Source organism: Eleginops maclovinus, chromosome 5, assembly GCF_036324505.1.
Source record: "Eleginops maclovinus isolate JMC-PN-2008 ecotype Puerto Natales chromosome 5, JC_Emac_rtc_rv5, whole genome shotgun sequence".
Lineage (NCBI taxonomy): Eukaryota > Metazoa > Chordata > Actinopteri > Perciformes > Eleginopidae > Eleginops > Eleginops maclovinus.
The window spans coordinates 14,151,098-14,167,766 of NC_086353.1; the positions used below are offsets into that span (position 1 = coordinate 14,151,098).

Here is a 16,669-nt window from a genome sequence, read left to right on the forward strand (position 1 = left end):
GTGTGTGTGGTTTTCTGTAAAAGGATCTGGGAGAGGGATCTCCAAATCACACCAAGGTACTGAAACATCAAGAAATGTGAATCTTTGAAACTGTCTTTCTGCAGCTACACTGATCAAATAACATGGAGGTAACTGCTCAATAAATGAGATCAAAACTCCAAATTAAAAGTTGAAATTGCTCAACAAAAAAAAAAGTAATCTAATTTAATGTTATTGCATAATTTCATTCAAATGTCCAAAGGAATGGAAACATAGCTCTCAGAAACTAAAGTACGAAACATAAAAACACTTAAATTACACTTCACAAAGTGAGTGAATCTGTTTTATTCAACACTATTTTATACTTAATATATTGTCAATTTCGAAAACTTGTTTCTTGAAAGAACAGCTAAAATTTTAATGAGGAGAAACTAAAATATTGATTCATTTGATGGAATTATTCAACCTAATTCAATGCAATGGATCGTAAATGGATTATCTTCAACTAGAGAAAAAAGGGTTTGGTATTTAAATTTCTTTAATAAAAAAGAAAATCAACTGGAATTAACTGAAACTGAAGTAATTGAACATGCAGTCCACCCTCCCTAGGAAATAGTCATTTGCAGGAAACCTTCAGCAATGAATGGTTTTAGTTTTCGTGATTAGAAACAAATGCACCAACAAAACTCGCACAGAGAAATGAGGGTGCAGAAGCCCACCTGCAGGGCAGAGACTCCATGCATGCAGGTGAGAAATTAATTATTCTGTTTCACCACAACCTGTACAAGGGCAGATCTCTGAGTCCGACCTTTAGTTTTTTTAAGGTGTTGCTGCACACTGGCACTATATCAGTATTACTTGCCGGTTAACAGAGGCTCAATTCTTGCAGCAAAAAACAAAAGAAGAAGACATTTCTTGTTAGGCTTTGAGTGATGCAGCCTGATGAACCAAACTACTTGTGTTTCACATCGTGCCCTATAGACATCACATTAACACCCAGCGTCTGACTATTGTTTCTATACATAATTGCACATGTTCTCCAAACTAAATACAGTTTTGCAGCACCACTCTTCATTGATAAAACAGATATTTAGCATTTCAAATTTGTATTCTCAATTTTCCCATTGTATCACTGTTGCAGTTGTTTGGTGATTAGTTAAGAACCAAACATGAACAAAACCCCTTGGCTACAAACCTGATTCTAATTCAATCAAATGTAAACCTGACAAATATTCTGTTGGGAGGTTGAGTGATGACAATCAGTTTCAAGCCAAGAAGTGTACAGACACCTTGCGAGTTTTCTTGTAGGTACAAATAGATTTTCCTGCTCGTTACTCTTACTAAACAGAACACTTTAGGCACTCTCTAATTGCAATAAAACATTGATCATCAACATATCTCCATTGACAACAAAATATTATTTGAAGGACATGAGTCTGTGTTAATGTCACAGTAATGCATCAGTCCACAACTATGATATATTAAAATGAAAAACATTTCCAACAGTCATTTGTTCTTGAGGTCATAAAAGGTCTGTGGTAGAAAGAACATAAACTACTGTTATTATAAACACATTTCAGGTAATCTAATCTAAGACTTTTCCTTACATGTTACTTTCTAGGCTACTGCTAATCACTACACTTATTTGAGAACTTTAGTTGTTAGTTTACATATCAAGAAGTTTGTATACAAAACATATAAATGTGTGTTTTGTAATAAATGAATTACCCAACAATATATTATTCATATACGATTTTTTAAAATGTATTTTTTATCCGAGGACAACAGCAGTACATTTATCTAAAAACTTCCGAACTATTCCTTTAGAATTTGAAGCAGCTTGTTTCTTAATAACCTCAGTTCAGGGAAGGATTTCTACAAAAAACATGTTTTCAATCTAAACACTCTGAGCATTTAGTTTAATACAGTCCCTTTGTGTAATTTTCAACAATGTGAACATTCTTTGACAAAAATAAAATAACCTTCGCTATTATGTGTGAAAGCTTAAGTGCTTCAGAAGTTGTGTAGTTGCTCCGTATGCTGCGCAACCCCTGACTCAAGAACATTATTGGACTGAACATTCAAAGAGGTCTTTTTAATCATCAAGGAGAACACTACAAACTAGAGGCCAAAAACAAAGAAACATTCAGCAGGTATAGCTGAAGAATTGTGCCATTCAGTAAGTTCCAGGTTGTACTTAACAAAACAAACTTTATTAAAACAATCTATTAAAACAATTAATCTAACATACTCATGTCTGATTTTGGCATTGAAAAAGCTACTTTGTTGAAAATTAATCCTGAAAACCTGCACTCAGCATTTAAGCATGTACCAAACAATAGGTTCTGGTCGATCACTGGACACAACCTTACATTTCTACTTACAGAGGCAGGTCTGGACTCATGGTCTGTTCAGAATATAGGAGGGGAACAGGTAAGCATTAGTTGTTTAGGTCAAGTATACAAAGACAGTAAGACAACATTAAAAAGACACATTCATTTATTACAATGCTTCACAAAAAGCATGAATGACCATGCAACGATGGTTATCGACATGAACACAAGCATGGGACAAGCATGTTTACATCAATATATTTTCTCATAATAGGACCAGTTTCGTGTATAAACAAAAAGTACACCCGTGTTTTTTTTGAATTCATGAAATGGGTGCCCCATTGACGCAGTCTTCTACCATCTCAAACAGGACGTGATGTGGGCTTGTGCGTCGGGCTATCTCCCTGGCAGTCTCCCCACTGCCGCTACACAGCTCCGACCTCAGGTGTCGCTGAGAGAGCAGGAGCTCCAACGTGTGAGGAGAGTCTGTCCCGAAGGCGGTGGTGTCTGAGGCGGCCAGGTGTAGCGCAGTGAGCCCACCGTTGGTCTGGGCATTCAGTTCGGCTCCATGTTTCAGGAGAAAACTTGCCACTTTGACGCGGCTCCAGCGGCAGGCACTATGAAGGGGCGTCCAGCCGTCATTGGTGCGAGGGTTCACCTTTGACCCAGCAGCGATTAAAGCAGAGACCGCGTCAACATGGCCGCTGTACGCCGCACGGTGCAGTGGAGTGTATCCATCCTCATCGCAGCTGTGCACCAGCAACGGATCAGCAGTTATCAGCCTGTGGATGGTGGAAACCTAGAAAATGCAGAAACAGAGGTTTAGGAAACTAGAAATTGCTACAAATAGTCTGATGAAAGATGTTTTCCCTTAAAGTCTGGGTACTTACAAGAGACTAATTATAAGACATTCAAATTGATGCAGCAAAGCCCATGCTAAATGTTAATCCCTGGTAAACTCTGGATCCTAATTGTGCCAAAATAAAACATATTAACATATTTTGTGAGACCTTCACTTATCTCACATATGCCCATGTCTTTCTAACGCAGGGTCAGGCATGTGTAGCCTCCGTGCTCAAGCTGAAAGGATTTTCTCAGACTTGACTAAGCTACCTTCAGAGCCACACAACACATTATCGAGTGTTTTCAGGCTGAGTGTGGTACTAGCCACAACTAATAAACCCATAATTATGAGTAAAATCGGCAAGGTGATCATTTAAAAGCTGTAAAAAGAAAGTATTGTTTAAAACATCTCTGTGTCACATGTGGTTTGCACTCCATTTATTTGGTTTTGTCTCACAATTTTGGTGAAAGATGTTCAATCATCTAAAATATGTAGTAATATGGCTGGGACACAGCGAGAGAAAATTCTACGTTTTTATGAAAGGCTGAATCGACATAATGAGAAGAAACTAAAACTACAGAACCTTCTTGGGAAATATCCCCCCATACTGTACATTATTTGTGATTTGAAGACATAATTGGGTCTGATAATTATCTAAATTCAAAGTGACACTACCACAGATTATCCCAAAGCATGGACTGACAGTAAACATAGCACAGGGCTAAATCAATGCAACACACAAGACAACTCTACTGCTCATCACAGACTACTTTACAGAAAATGTGGCTAAGACAATTTCTTTTTTTACCCTAATGCAGTTGTAAGATGTATTATGTTGAGAATAGTAACATGGCAACAGAGCTATTATGAACATAATGAATTGTGAGTATACGAGGTTGGGGCATATTTCGTCCCCCCCAAAGTGAAGCTTTCTTTAAATATCCGCAGGGTGCTTATTGTTTCTCATGGACCTTGAGAGGTTTCGGGGTTCTTTAAATGTGTTACCTCAATTTTGACCACTCTCTCTTCGCTTGCATTTCCTTTGAGGGGACTTTCTCAATTCTTCAGTCTTATTTCTGCATTTATTTCTTTAGATGTTTACAAAATGTGCACACTCTTAATGTAAAAAAGAACAGATGACCAGAACTTGCTGTGCATAAACATATGCTTTTGTTAGAATACAATAATAAATATATTCATCTTTAAGATAAAAACAAAACAACAAACACTGTAGCTGATGCAATTTGGTCAGCGAGTGCAATAACTATTAACAGCTTTTTAAATTATTTTTTGTATATCTTGGGAAGCGAAATTAAAAGAAGATGCCTTTAAAAACTGGCATCCAAACACCAGCTGAGAGAGGATTTTTAAAGCTAAATCAACAACTTCAATGTGATCATACATTCCACAAATTTTCTTACAAAATACAAATGGGAAGTTGAACCAGACAAATCTAAACCCAGCTCATAGCTGCAGTCAAGACCATTTATTTTAATTACTTTTTACCAGCTGGATCTTCCTACAACAATCATTTTACAATCAAAATCATAATCCATTCTGTGCTTCCAGCTGTTGTATATTATTCTATCTAGCTAGGGTATTGGAGACATATTGCAAAGTGTCTCTGGCTGGTTTTAAAGGCTGATTACCCCAAACAAATGTCCTTCTCGGACCTCCAGACTCTTCCAGCTGATCTATTATATACCATAACATAACCCACCCAGTCACTGCATCCACATTACACCTTCAGATGATGCTTATCAAAAATCTCATTGTGTAAATATTAAGTGAAATCCCCAAAGGTAAATAAGAAAAAAGAAAGAGTTTGCTTTTGAGTTCTGAGAAAACACTGATAAATGTTTTATTTTTGCAGAAATCTGCATCTTTAGCAAAATGATTTAAATAATACACTAAAAATAAATACTTGACCGTGAAAGGCCTACTTAAAGACTGCCAGTCCCACACAAACACATTAATTAGACTCCAATTGCTTTTCATTAACATAATAAAGTGACAATATTAAAAAGCAGGCACAAAAACAACAGTGTATTAAATAATGACATGCGGCGTATCCTTGCTCAGAACAGTTCTGAGAAAGCTTGTTGGGGTGAGCGAGGGAGATAGGAGGGCTGCGGTTCAATACAGACTGCAGCTTCACACACAATGCCCTGTATTGATACATCTCTTTCAGGCTTTATGAGAATACGTGAGTATAAACTGAGACAATATCAGAACTTTTGCCACTTTCTCTGTCTTAATTGAATTAGCCTAATATAATGTTCTATGTTCATTGTTTAATTGTTTGTCCAGCTATTCCTTCCTTTTCCATGTTGTTCTTACTTTGTATCGTGTTCTTATACCATAGTTTCTTCTATTGTAGGACAGGGGCACAGTGAAACTAATTTTTGTAAAAATTCTTCTGCAGGAAATTCCACTGCTTAGGGGAAGCATAATGGTAGTAGGGCTTCTATTTTATTTAGACTATTTTTCTACAGCATTTAATCATGATGTTAACACAAGGACCAAGCTGCAACCATCACATGTTTGGCATTTAAACGATCATTGTTTTTTTTTTTTTTACTGTTGTTCAACTCACTGTTTTATTAAGTGATCATTTTAGCTTACATTGCTGCACAAATAAGAGCCAAATGATACTCAACATGAAAAATAGAAGTTTATCCCAAAAACAATTCTTCTGGTTCCACACATTTGGTGGTGGAAGAGTGGGATGGATAACAATACATTTTCCCCTTTATTCTCTTGTGAAAATGTAAGGCAGTAGTAGTAACATGTTTCCCCTTTACAGAGGACTAACACAGTGAAACAACAGAATCATTTCTCTTGATTTAGAAATCTAGTATTTCTTCTTATTTTAACTGTGGCAAGAGAAAGTGGAAATAATGTTATAGCCCTGAGCAGGAGGCTCTGCTGCAGGCTGAAAACATTGATGTGTTATCTTCCAAGTCATAATTTTCTAACTGAAATAATTTCTATGTGACCTTTTGAGTTTACCTGGCATTTTCACGGAAAACTGCTATGGCACTAAAAGGTGCGGAGCTTAATTGCTATAATTACTTACTGTATTCCTGTGTGTTTGATCTCCCTGACTCCAGAATTAATCTTTCACAATTAAATTCAGCTCCAGTCACTTCTTTCCTAACACAGCAGCTCAGTGTTTCGCACAGTCAGAATATATTGAGTTTAAACAGCATCAGTCGTGATGGAGACCACTCTCTGTTTTCATGGGTTTGCAAATTTCCTTCCGCTTGAAAAGGAAGATATTTTTGATAAATGCAGCCAAAGGGAAGTTATGCACATTTAACTTTCACAAATGAACAGTCCCTTAACAATGTCCCATCTATGAGTGAATGTTTTTAAAAAGAACTAGCATTACCACCGGGCAATTGTTTGCCTCTGCTAAAGACTCAAGTTTAAGTTTATTTCTGTTAAAAAGGGCATCGCTTCATTACTTTTTAGTTTGTCTAATATTGTCATATTTAGCATATCAATACTTACATTAACATTCACCCTTAACTTTGCATTCAAATGATATCACTTAAAAGAGAATCCAATTTACAGAAATAAAAAAACTAGAAGTCTAAAGAACTTAGACTGCTTATGTGGGTTAAACTAGGGTTTTTGAGGATGTGAGCCCTCTAAAATGTGAATTCTTTGTATAAGTCACGAAGGAGTAATAGTAAAGCAAGTGAATCTGAACAATTAAGAAATAAAATACTAAAAGTTTTACACAGGCACACGAGAATGAGAAGCAAGGGTTGATCCTGTAACATTCATCTCATGCCCAGTTTAACCCATATTTAGCACTAGTGAGAGTCACAACAGGTGAAGTCTGAGTTCTTAGAGTCAAGCCAAGATAAAACATGACTTACGCGATTGTTTTCTGCAGCCCACAGAATCAGAACCTTTGGGAGGTGTTTGAGAGTTTCCTCTTTCTCAAGATACCACTCCTCGCTTTGGTCGGTCTCGTCTTCATCCACCTCGTCCTCCTCATCCTTGCTTTCGGTCCACAGGCTGCTGGCTCCTCGGGGGATCAGGTCTCCATGTGTATTCAGAAGCTCAAGTTGATTGAAATCTTCAGGAAACTCCATCACTTGCTGTTTTTATCAGAGCAACCAAGACATTAGAAATAAGTGATATATACTGAGTGAACAACGAACTAAGAAGAAATTAACAATAGAATTGCAGAAGGAAAAAGTTAATTATTTAGAGAAATATTGTGTCCTTCTTGACCAGAGTACCAATGCTGCATTGATTTAGAGCAATTAGGTCACATCATTTGGAAAATATTTGAAACAAAACATAATTGTCGATAAAATAACTGTTTAAAGCGAGAGCTCTGATGCAGAAATCGGTGAAACTGAGGGAGACCCGCCGTTGGATCTGGAGTTAAAGTCTGTTGAAGATGCAACCTAAAAACAGTGGTGTAAAGCAACGTGTGCATTTACTCAAGTACTGTACTAAAGAACAACTTTAACTGTTGCTTTACTTGTGTATTTCAATAGTTTGTTACGTAATTTAAGCACACTACTATTGAGAGGTTAATAGTATACTTTTATTCCACTACATTTATTTAATATCTTTAGTTACTATGCAGATTTGGGTTAATGAAGTAACATAAAATCAACACTTAAATAAGACTTAATTTACACCTGGAGTAAATTCACAAGCCACCCTGCAGCGTACAAAGTAATTAACTTTACCATTTCATAAACACATCATGCATGAATAATATTAATAATAATCAAAACATATTATTATTTTTAAATGGGATATCTGCATAATGAGTATGTTTTGCTGCTTATACTTTGTTTTACTTGAGTAACATTGTGAATGCATGACTTTTACTTGTAACAGAGTATTCCTACTCTCTGGTACATCTACTTTGACTCAAGTACAAGACCTGAGTACTTCTTCCACCTCTGCCTGTCTGTACCGCACCACAAATAGTGACTGAATCTCACCACTTTAAAACCGAAACAATAACCAGACTATTATGGTAATGTAGGTACAGTAGTTAAGCAACCTTAGTGTAGCTTTAACTTAAACTAACCCTGCTGTGTCGCTTGCCACAGTTACACATAGCGTTAAAGGTCCCCTATTATGCAAAATGCACTTTTTGATGTATGTTATACATAAATATGTGTCCCCGATGCTTAAGGGGACTCACAAAGTGCCAGAAAATACAACCCTAGAATACAAACGGGGGTACAAACGAGCTGATCGAGATTTGCTTTGGTTAAGACATCATAACCGAAATGTGGGCTGGCTTTACATTGAAATCCTGGCAACTTCCTGCCAACGTGACACATCCCCCTATCGTCCGCAACATACAGTCGGCGAGCTGAATCCCCTCCGCAGTACCTCTGTGTGTCTGTGTGTTCAGCAGGATGTCTGCAGGAGGGACGTAAGAGTTGTTGCATACATAATACATATAAATGTCTCTGTTCTAGTGGTAAACACTGAGAAGTGTTTCAGAAATAATGATTGATGTGGTTTTGAACATAATATGGCGTTTAATCACGGCAGCGTTTAGCTAAGTATCTTCTCCCTGTAGAAAACTTTCACAGAGGAGAGCGCTGCATGATGCTGCATAAGGGGCGTGGCCAGCTTCAGCTCAGCTCAAATTTAAAGTGACAGTCACAGAATCAGCACTTCAGGAACAGGGCTGAAATAGAGGGGGATGAGGCATGCTACAATGGGTGATCTGTTTGGTATTTCGAGCAAAACACTTCACAGAGAAGTTTTGAATAGATATTGCCCAACAATATATTGTCCAAATAAAGCATAATAGGAGACCTTTAAAAGAGAACAGACCCAGCATTATTTTGGACATAAGGATAGATCAGTGTTGTTAGAGAATCACAATAGGAATCACATTGATGTTAGGCCATTGTCCTTCGTAGAAGTGATCTCTGTAAACACTTGTCTGTATATAGTATAGACTCTATACCACTGCCTTTAGGCAAAACTGAATTATGAACAGGCTTGGGGAGTAACGGAATACTTGTAAAGGCGTTACGTAATTAGGATACAAAAAAAAGGTAGCCGTATTCCTAGTTACAGAAAAAAAGATTTAATCAGATTACTGATACATTTTGAAAAATAGGGATTAGTAGCAGGATTACAATGGTAAAATATATTAATAAATAAAAAAATTATATATGACGATGCGCATGCGCGTACATTCACGAGTCTCACAACACCACTCTGGTCATCATGGCAGGTCGTAAGAATGCATTTACTGGTTGGAAATTTCGCGATAATTTTGTTTTCAAAGGAGAAGGGGGAAACAATATTACAGTGCATTGCAAGCTGTGCTTTCCAGCTGTAAATGTACTGTCGTTTTCCCAAGGAGTCGACATAAAATTTGAAGAAACACTTACAGGTAAAACTAACCGTTAAGGTTAGCTACACAGAAATCCAGGTAGCTAAAGTTAACGTTAGTTAGCTAACATTAGCTAACTTGTCTACTACTACTTACGATACTAGCTACTGAAACATATTTTGGGACCGTAAGTGGTGATGCTTGTGACCGGAATGGTGTGTGGTAACAACACTAGCCCCAGACTGGAATAAGTTTATGGCAGTTTAATTGAAGTTTGAGTGTCAAGTGTGACTAGCATACTGAACAAAGTAGGCTACATTTACTTTATATGCATATCATTCCCACTATTAATCTGACAAAAGATAATCGTAACAAAGGAAGGAATAGCTGGACAAACAATTAAACGAACATAGAACATTATATTAGGCCAATTCAATTCATTTATTCGCATATTTGGTATTGAGGTAGTCTAAAAGTAACAGAAAGTAATCAAGTTACGTTACTTTAATATTGTGATACTTAGATTAGGTTACTGACTACAGGTAATTAGTAATTGTAACGGAATACATATTTTTAAGTAACCCTCCCAACCCTGATTATGAAGTATCATTCTGGGAACGTCGCACTCATTTAAACGAGTTACACATAGCGTTAAAATGTGCTGAAGCCATGAGCAGGACATGTATCAACAGAGACTCAGCGTTGCATTCATTTAATCCTCCTTTAACGGAATTTGCTTAAACACACACAACAACCATTCAAGTGTTGTGGTGCTCAAAGTTACCAGACAGCTGCAGCTTACATCTCCTTTAACGTTATCATTAGCTTACGTAAAACTGTTACATGGGGTCTAGCAACTTTCCTCTTGTCAAAACAGCAACATGTTGTACACACCGGAGAGGGAACAAGTATTTACTGAACACAATCTGATATGATTTGAACTCACCTTCTTTTCGGGTTCAAAACGAACCTCTTCTTCTTCTACTTCTGCAATTCCGGCAGACTGGAGGCATAGTGGCACGGTGCTGCCTCTCACAGGTCGGAGTGATTATACCTCCATCGGTGCAGTCATGTCGCGAACAATTCAACACTGCTCTCAAAAACTGATTTATTCTTGATGGGATTAGCAGAGGTGGAAAAAGTACTCAAATATTTTACTTAAGTAGAAGTACCAGTGTGTAGTAATACTCTGTTACAAGTAAAAGTCCTGCAGTCAAAATGTGACCAAAGTAAAAGTAAATGTATTGGAATCAAGATATGCTTCAAGTAGACCTACCACAAGTAAAAGTACTCATTATGCAGATTGACCTATTTCAGAATAAGATGATATGTTCATATCATAGATGGTAAACGTGTAGCCAATTTTAGTTACTTTAAATGCCGCAGGGTCGCTGTTGAATTTTACTCCGGGTATAACTAAACTCTGATTTAAGTGGTGATCATATTTCACGTCATTTTTCAGTTTTTCTTTTGGAAGGCAGATTCTTGTTATGATGAGCAATGTTTCTATTGCCTCTTATCTCTGTTTGCTTAATTTATATGCTGTTTGTTTTTTTATTACTGCTGCTGGCAGCTATTTGGTAAACAACATGTCATAAGTCATTTGCAGAGCATGTGGGTCCAAAACAAATTTCCCATTGGGTCAATAATGTATATTGTATAATATTACATTACATTTAATTTATTTTATATTACATCTCAACATTTCAAGGTCCATTTTGTAAAAGGCAAAAACTGTTTTTAAATTTGTTTGGGATCTTCAGCTCTATGTGTATGGTGGTATGGAAGGACCCAAAACATATTCTCAGCACCCTTTCTTGTACTACATAAGCATTTTGAAGGCTAATTTTGCTGCTAATAAGGTAGGGGGACACATAAATTATTATAATGCAGACAAATATATCAACATAACAGAAAGGTGTTTATTTTCGTCTCTTACAACATATCATTCATCATTCCATTATTTTGAATGCAGGCACTGGGGAAGAAAATAACATTATATCTTGGCTATTCCTGCAGCTAAAGGAACAAAAAACTAGCAGATGTCCTTCTCAGTTAATAATAATAATAATAATACATTTTATTTGGCTTTTTCTCTATCACTGGATGTTTAGGGATACAGAGGGTTGTTTGCATAGTCAGCTTTCTTCCAGCAGGACAGACTCTGACCATCGGTAACACATTTTAAGTTAAATGTTGTAAATGTTTGTGCACTAGACTTCCTAATTTAGACCTCTGATGTGATACTTCCATTAAACACTCATCACCTGTCAGGAGCATAACTGCAGATGGAGACTTCCATAAACCCAGTGTTTTATTACTTTTTAAGATTTATTTTATATTTTTTTGTTGCTGTTGCCCTTTGTGCGGAAATGAAGGAAAGAGGGAATTTGCTACATCAAGCAACAGAAAAGGAAAGAATTAGTCTACATTAGCAAAAAGTGCACTCACTGTTTAATCACCATGGCATAGTGGACAGAAGACAGCTACATCAAACACAACATATGTAGTTTGGAATACTCTACGCAGCTGCTTTTGTCTGTTCAGCCTCTTAGTTTTCATCTTAGTATTTACAAACACTAGACTGCAGGGACATATTGATTTATACAACCTATTGAACATGTTTCTTATTATTCAACGTTTTCTTTCCAATTACAGAGCAGTTCAATAATAATGTTGCTTTGTTTGTACAGTGTTATGTCAGTGCCGGCCCGAGCCTTTAGGGTGCCCTAAGCAGAATTTGATTTTGGGTCCCCCAACCCCCATCCTTGCTCACATGCCAAAAAGGTTTTGGGGCAGGTATATTGATCATGAAATCAGAATTTTCTTGGGTTGAATTATTCATACATTAAATCATGTTGTCACTTCTTTAAGTTATTTAATATATGTTTAAAAAAACACAACAACACTCGATTAGGGGGCCCCAAGCCGCCGATTAGTTCTCTTATGCCTCGGGCCGGCCCTGCCTTATGTCAATCTTTCTCTGCTTAGCCCCATAGCAGTCCAGGGTGTACAGTTAATTCATAAACCTTACACAGCGTACACGGTTCCGTTGCCTTGATGCTTCCCGGTGGGTGTGTCTGGTGCTTGGGTTTAACGCGACCAACAACCAATCACATTAATCTCCCGCCCCAGACAAACACACACACGCGGTTTGATTGGCTAGCGCTTGTGCTGGCATATTTTCATGCGCGGGTTTAACTCAAGAAAGAGTACACACACTCCAACAAAGCAAAAAGCTCCACAGCCTCTGGGATTGCCTTGCAAGTATGGCACAACACCAGGTTAAGTTCATGAGCATAACAATGCACATAAATAGCTTCAGGATGGAGCCTTCTAAAATGTGCTTACCTCCAGTGGACCCACTCATGATAGCTGCACCATCATATGTTTGTGCTACACACTTAAACTCTGCAAGACCATTGTTTTGGATCTACTGCCGCAGCTCATTTGCAGTGGACTGGACATCAAATTGTTTTATCTCTTCAACTGCTAGGAAACGTTCTTTCACTGCCCCCTCTGACACATACCTGACACAAACAGCTAACTGCTCTGCTTTTTCATCCCTTGCCTCATCTGCCATGATGGCATAGATTTTGGACTTTGACATTTCAGACACAATGACACTAGTAACTTCCTGGGCACAACAGTCAATCATCTCATTCTGGGATGTTGGTGAGATATACTAAGCATTTGATGGGGGATTATGTTTTTTGAAGAAAATGATCAAATTCCTTCAAAAGCTCCATGCACGCAAGAAAGTTCCCTCTGTTTGTGCTGTCTCTACCTTCATCATGGCCACGAAAAGGGAGTCCCTGTCTGTATAGAAGTGACTGCAACAATTCGCTTGAGATACTCTCTTCTCTCTACTATCTCACTCACATCTGCAGATGCTATCATCTGTGCAACGTTTCCCTGTTTGCTAGTTGCCTGGTAGCTTTTCCATGCAACAACACTGTCCTTATGTGTTTGTGCCATCTCATGCTTGCCAAAGATGACTAAAGCTTTTTTCCAGTTCTTGCAACCACTACTGACCAAACTATCATGTTTGAGGTTTTTGCCAAACACTCTACATGGGAAGCAGAAAGCGGTATTCTGGTTGACTGAATATTCTAACCAGTTGTGCTTTTCAAACCAGCTGTGGTGAAATGCTCGCTTCTGCGCACCAAAACTATCTTGTGGGTAGCTCTTCAGCTTTACCTGTCTGGGCCCTGTGTATTTGTCACCTAAATCAAACCCTGTAGTGGAGTGAGTTGCTGCAGCTGCTTCATCATTTTCCCTCTCTTGGTCTGTTTGCTCTCCTTCTCTCGCTGTAGTAACCCGATCTTCCTCTGGATCCCCTTGCTCTCTCCGAGTTGACCTTGCCTGTTGATCATTTTCTCCCTCAGCATCTCCTTCTGCCTGACCCTTCAAGATACACAATGAATTGAATCAATAACTGATCATCATAGAGGCTAATGCCATGACTTTCGCTCAGAACATAATAATTGTTTGCTCCCAAATATTTTGAAGTCGCACAGATTACATTTTGGGCACATATGTGACTAAAATGGTTGTAATTTCAAGCCCTGAAAAATATTAGTTAATTACTTGAATTAAAGTAATATGTGGGTCAGGCTAATCTGGTTACACACACACAAACACACACATATATATATATATGTGTGTGTGTGTGTGTGTGGTTATTTTTGCACCTTTCCTAATTTATCACTTTCTTTTCAGTTTGCTGTGTCTGTACAGGGCACGTGAGTGGCGGTGAGTAATCTTTAGATTTGACCTGCTTGTTTCCCCCCTCTCAACAGTAATTGTCTGTGCTCGTTTAGTCAGTTTTTCTGGATACCATTTTACATAATATTCTTGTTGTTGATGAATTCCTCATAAATTGTTGCTTTTACTGGTTGAAGTACTGTTTGTAATGTATTACATTTGTCTATTTATAAATAAATATACTCTTGGGAGTAAATCCTTGTCTTGGTCCTTTTTGTTGACTGCCAACTGTATCGTGTTTCTAATGGAATCTGAGGAGTTTTGCTGTTTGATACATTTGAGAAAAAGGGCAAATTTGATCAGTACAACAGCTAACTTTAGGCCGTGTGTACGGCCGCGGTGACATATGCGCATTTCAGCAAGAAAATACATCACAAATGAGTCAAAGTACAAACCACATCTTCTGTCTATGTTGGATAGGAGCATTATAATAGTGTCTCTGTTAGCGTACTATTGATTAAAGATCGAGATGGTCAGCACTGCTTGGACATCTGGGGTTTTCGTAATGTTTCTGCTGTTAAGTCTGAAAACGGTATCAGTTGCTCAGTAATGAAACAGATGTTGTGTGACTGTTGCCGTAATGAATATCCCTGTTAAGCCTGTGTAATACGGTTTTCCCCTACTCGAAGGATTGTCAGAGCACAGACCCAGCATTAATATTGGACATAATGATGGGAGTGTTGTTAGAGAATCACAACAGGAATCACATTGCTGTTAGGCCATTGTCCTTCAGTGTAGTGAGGGATCTCTGTAAACACTTGTCTGTCTTTAGTATGGACTGAAATAAACACTGGTGATAGCTTCGTAGACCCAACAATACTGATTTGACAATGTTCACCGGCAGAAGCTCACCCTGAAGTTTAACTTTGCGCATGCAGCTGGACGTTTCCGACTAGTCTTCTAGACATCCTGCTGAAACCGGTGGCCAAAATATAAAGACACACAGAGGTGCTGCGGGGCGGGATTCAGGTAGGAGGATGGGTGGGGGCTTACTGTGGCTGGTTTGTTGCTAATGCCGTACAACCCACAAATGACGTCAAAGATTAGTTTTTTGTCACGTATGAACCCGAAACCTAACTCACCCATTTTTTTGAGCGGCTCTGACGTACTTGGATCAGGAAGGAAAGAGAAACAAGCTTTTTTGCTGAAACTTTGTGAGTCTCTTGTATTCAATACATTAAAAAGTGCAAGTTGTACAATAGGGGACCTTTAAAGCAAGATACTCTCAAGATAAAAGTATGTTAAAAGATTATACTAACTCAACCAGCTTTGTGGAAAATAATGTATTAGATACATCTTTTACAAAATCAATACAGTAACTCTTATATTGTACGTCTTGGGCCTGCAGACTGATCCCGTGGATGGTGTATGTCAACCTGTTGCCATCCTATGAGACAGGCCAAAAAGACATTACTCAAATTTGGTGTTGCATAATTATAAAAAATACTGAATTATTGATATGATTAATGAACCACTGGTTTTCATGTCCTCACACTTTCCACACTTCCTTTTATCATCATGAATTAAGAAAACCGGTATGTGAATGGATTTCACTCTGTTAATATTCACTGGTTGTATGAATTTTCCACACAAATAATTACTTGTCAATGTTTAAATGTCTGACTCGCATTATAATTAATATCGTCATCAGTGAGTCATCTTGAGTTAATAATAAATGTTTTTTCACATCGTGTTCACAGCGAAACCAATTTTCCCCTTTAGTTACTGCGCAAAACCAATCTCACTTTCGACACAAGGTGGCAGGCCACTAATTTAAAGTCTGACTTAAATACTTAACCATAACCAAAGCTGCTTAGGCAGGTTTGTGGCATTTTACGTGACAAACCAGAAAAAAAAAACGTAAGGCAAACTCGCAACTCTTACTCCCTCCATTAACATTATTGATTGTCTGTTTCCCATTTACAGAAGATGAATAGAATATCAAGTAATAGCAAAAATAGTTTCATGCATGGCTCCTCATCAGTTTCAGTTATAGTGGAGAATTGTCAGACCAACGATGTGTTGAAGTGTAACAAATGAACAGTTCTGTGATTTGCAATTGATCAAAAGACAGCAGGCTCCTAAATATGAAATCCAGACCTCCGAGGACCTCTGTGACTTTGCTCCAGACTAATAAGCCAGTAGGGAACTCATTGTGGGTTGTCTGTGACCTGAACAGTCTACAAATATCTCCACTTGCTAAAGGCATGAAAGCAGGGTGGCTAACTTTCCAAACAGCTGCTGATCCCTGCAGGCAAACATCACAGCACTCTGTTGAGACCCTACCTTGAAGACCCAGCTCGAATTTTTGGAAATCAGTAAGATTGGACAACAAAAGAAACAATAGTTCTCCACCAGAAATCACAACAAATTCCACCTCAATTACTGTGCAAAAATGTT

At 37.9% G+C, this 16,669-nt stretch overlaps 1 protein-coding gene across 1 annotated transcript; it reads right to left on the bottom strand.

The window, feature by feature from the left end:
- Nucleotides 1-2,460: 2,460 nt before the first annotated feature.
- Nucleotides 2,461-10,570, bottom strand: ankrd49 (ankyrin repeat domain 49). Its single transcript, XM_063884150.1, has 3 exons — nucleotides 10,449-10,570; nucleotides 7,047-7,271; nucleotides 2,461-3,111 (listed from the first exon to the last, which is right to left on the bottom strand). The coding sequence occupies exons 2-3, from the start codon at nucleotides 7,263-7,265 to the stop codon at nucleotides 2,635-2,637; spliced, it is 696 nt and encodes a 231-aa protein (XP_063740220.1). The 5' UTR covers nucleotides 7,266-7,271; nucleotides 10,449-10,570; the 3' UTR covers nucleotides 2,461-2,634.
- Nucleotides 10,571-16,669: the final 6,099 nt, after the last annotated feature.

Excerpts from the sequence above, each read along its gene's own strand:
- ankrd49 (XM_063884150.1), bottom strand. The coding sequence starts at position 7,265 with ATGGAGTTTCCTGAAGATTTCAATCAACTTGAGCTTCTGAATACACAT. Across the intron at positions 3,112-7,046 it reads GGGCTGCAGAAAACAATCGC|GTTTCCACCATCCACAGGCT; the intron begins GTAAGTCATGTT and ends TGCATTTTCTAG.